The sequence below is a fragment of the Cyprinodon variegatus genome, unplaced genomic scaffold (assembly GCF_000732505.1).
Source record: "Cyprinodon variegatus isolate N-32 unplaced genomic scaffold, C_variegatus-1.0 Scaffold1518, whole genome shotgun sequence".
Taxonomy (NCBI): Eukaryota; Metazoa; Chordata; class Actinopteri; order Cyprinodontiformes; family Cyprinodontidae; genus Cyprinodon; species Cyprinodon variegatus.
In genome coordinates this window covers 125,036-127,655 of record NW_015151971.1, presented here as the reverse complement: position 1 = coordinate 127,655, position 2,620 = coordinate 125,036, and the positions used below count along the sequence as shown (strand labels likewise).

General features: G+C 47.4%; 1 protein-coding gene across 2 annotated transcripts in view; it reads left to right on the top strand.

The window, feature by feature from the left end:
• LOC107103738 (THAP domain-containing protein 1-like) overlaps positions 1-2,391 on the top strand; it is a 7,337-nt gene extending 4,946 nt beyond the window's left edge. The window contains exon 3 of one of the 2 annotated variants that reach the window (XM_015403550.1): positions 689-2,391. In XM_015403550.1, the coding sequence (XP_015259036.1) occupies positions 689-1,042 (354 nt within the window). In that variant the 3' untranslated portion in view covers positions 1,043-2,391. The remainder of the gene's footprint in view (positions 1-688) is intronic. The other variant, XM_015403549.1, reaches the window with a different exon arrangement.
• The last annotated feature ends 229 nt before the right edge of the window (positions 2,392-2,620 follow it).

Genomic DNA, 2,620 nt, shown 5'->3' with positions numbered 1-2,620 from the left:
TAGCTAACAGCTGTTTCTATGCTAAGCATGCTAACAAGCTAACAGCTGCTAACCAGCTAACCAGCTAGCTAATAGCTGTTTCTATGCTAAGTATGCTAACAAGCTAACAGCTGCTAACCAGCTAACAGCTGCTAAACAGCTAGCTAACAGCTGTTTCTATGCTAAGCATGCTAACAAGCTAACAGCTGCTAACCAGCTAACAGCTGCTAACCAGCTAGCTAACAGCTGTTTCTATGCACAGCATGCTAACAAGTGCTTTTTCCGTAATAACCGTTAGCCCATCTGCTCTGCATAGCGTAAAGCAGCGCAGGCTCTGATGGAGGTTTGATTGTTTTATTTGCATTATTCCTCCACTAAATGGAAAAAGTAATAAATTATTTTCTAGAGACGATTAATAACAGGAGGTTAAATTGATACAATGGAAATGTTTCTGATTCTTATTAAAGAATCCGAAATGACGATCCATCAGAACCAGAACCGTTCAAACGGCGCCCGACGCTGCAGAAATAGCGCACTGTGCTAATCAGTAATAAGTTAATCACATGACCTCTGACCTCAACACCATAACAAAACCTGCTGCAGGGAGCTCAGGGACCTTCTGCTGTTTGACCTCTTCAAAATGGCTGCTGTTCTCCATGCTAGGTTGATGTGGGGTCTAAAGACCATCTCCATGTTCTCTGTCCTTCAGACAGACTCTCTGGAGAAGCCGTTCCCCTCAGAGGTCCACTACGCCCTCCCCGTGACCTCTGACCCGGCATCCGCAGAGGAGCCCAACGGCGGCCCGGCAGATGCCCGCTGTGACTCGGCAGCGGTGTGCTGTGACCACAACTACACGGCGGAGGACTCGGCGCAGCAGAAGAGGCGCATGGAGCAGCTGGAGGAGCAGCTGGAGCTGCTGAGGAAGAAACTGAAGACGGCGCAGCAGAAATGCCGCCGACAGGAGAGGCAGCTGAAGAGGCTGAAGGCCGCGGGTCGCGGGCCCAGAACCGGGCCGGAACCGCTCAGCCACGGATTCTACACAAAGACATCCAGCACACGCTGACGGGTCAGAACTGAAGCCAGGAGGTTCCCTCAGATTAACATTTGGATCCGAGGAGCTTTTAGGGGCTTCATTCTCACCAGGAACCCAAACCAGACGGACCTTCCCGGGTCAGAACCTTGTAGAGACTGGGTGGGCGTGAACATCTACAGAACCTTTAGAAAATGGAGGATCTGGCCTTTGACTAGGCCGGCTCTAGTCTTCTGCAGCCTCTAACAGGTTCTCTTCCAGCACGGTTCTGGATTAAGCTCCATCCAGCAGCTTCCCCGCAGCATGCCGCTGCCTCCACCATGCTTCTCTTGGGAAACTTGAAATAAGTTCAGACCACCTCCTGAACAGCAGCAGCTCCTCCAGAACCACCGTGGTCCTCTATTATGGGTTCACTGGACTCTGGAAGAGGTTCTGGAACCTAAGCTGGATTTGATCAGAACCAGAACCTGATCCCTGACCCGTCTGCTGGTTCCTCCTGTTGTCGGATATTTGAAGGGACCAGAACCAGAATCATCTGGGTTTTATTTCAGGGCGTCCTGATCCTGGGGGGAAAAGGAGATTTTCCTCCTCAGTGATTGGCTGCTTCCTATGATGTCAAAAATTAAACATAAACCTTTTGCTTGAAGAATCAAGGGGGAGTAAAAATGTGGTCCCTGCCCAGCAGGGGGCAGCAGGGAGCCATGGTGAGTCCAGAGCTCACAGTGAAGAACTTGACCAAGAGCAGCCGTCTGAACCAACCAATCAGGTTCCAGCTGCAGCAGATGTTGCTCAGACAGGTGATGAAGGTCTGAGGGGACGGCTGGGATGATGATGATGATGAGGAGGAGAAATGATGGAGGCTCAAATATACGGAACTAAATTTGGGGTTAAAGTTTGTTAAACAGAATTATACCTCAAAAATAAACGTTGTTTATTTTTTTTAGGAAGATTATTAAACGTTGTTTAAAAGAAAAACTAGATTTTTAATTGAAGTTTTTTTATTAAATCAAATATAATAAAATGTTCATTTTTATGTTTTAACCACAAGAACTGTGGAAAATTATTGGGAAATCTCCAAAAGGGACTTTTCAGTGTTCAGTGCTGTGTTTTCATGTAAGCTGCATCCATCTTCCCACGGTCCCTGAATGCAGCTTCTAGCCTGGGCTGGCCCCGCCCCTCTACGAAGAGATATTTGTGCCTCGTTTTGAGCTCGCAGGAACCAATCCGAGCGCGCAGTGACACAACACAAGCTCAACTCTGAAACTCTTCTCAACACACTGCGGTCGCGCTCGGTTCCTTCTCTGTTCGCGATCGACACCAGCTGTGCGCTCGGCTCTGTCCGAATTCTCGCAGATTCCTAAATGTATGTAAATAAACCACAATCAGCCAATCAGCTTTTTTTCATCCAATCAAAATGTTTGTTCCAAATACTACAGGTTCTATCTGCTATATATCAGGTTCTATCTGCTATATATCAGGTTCTATCTGCTCTATATCAGGTTCTATCTGCTCTATATCAGGTTCTATCTGCTCTATAGCAGGTTCTATCTGCTCTATAGCAGGTTCTATCTGCTCTACATCAGGTTCTATCTGCTCTACATCAGGTTCTAT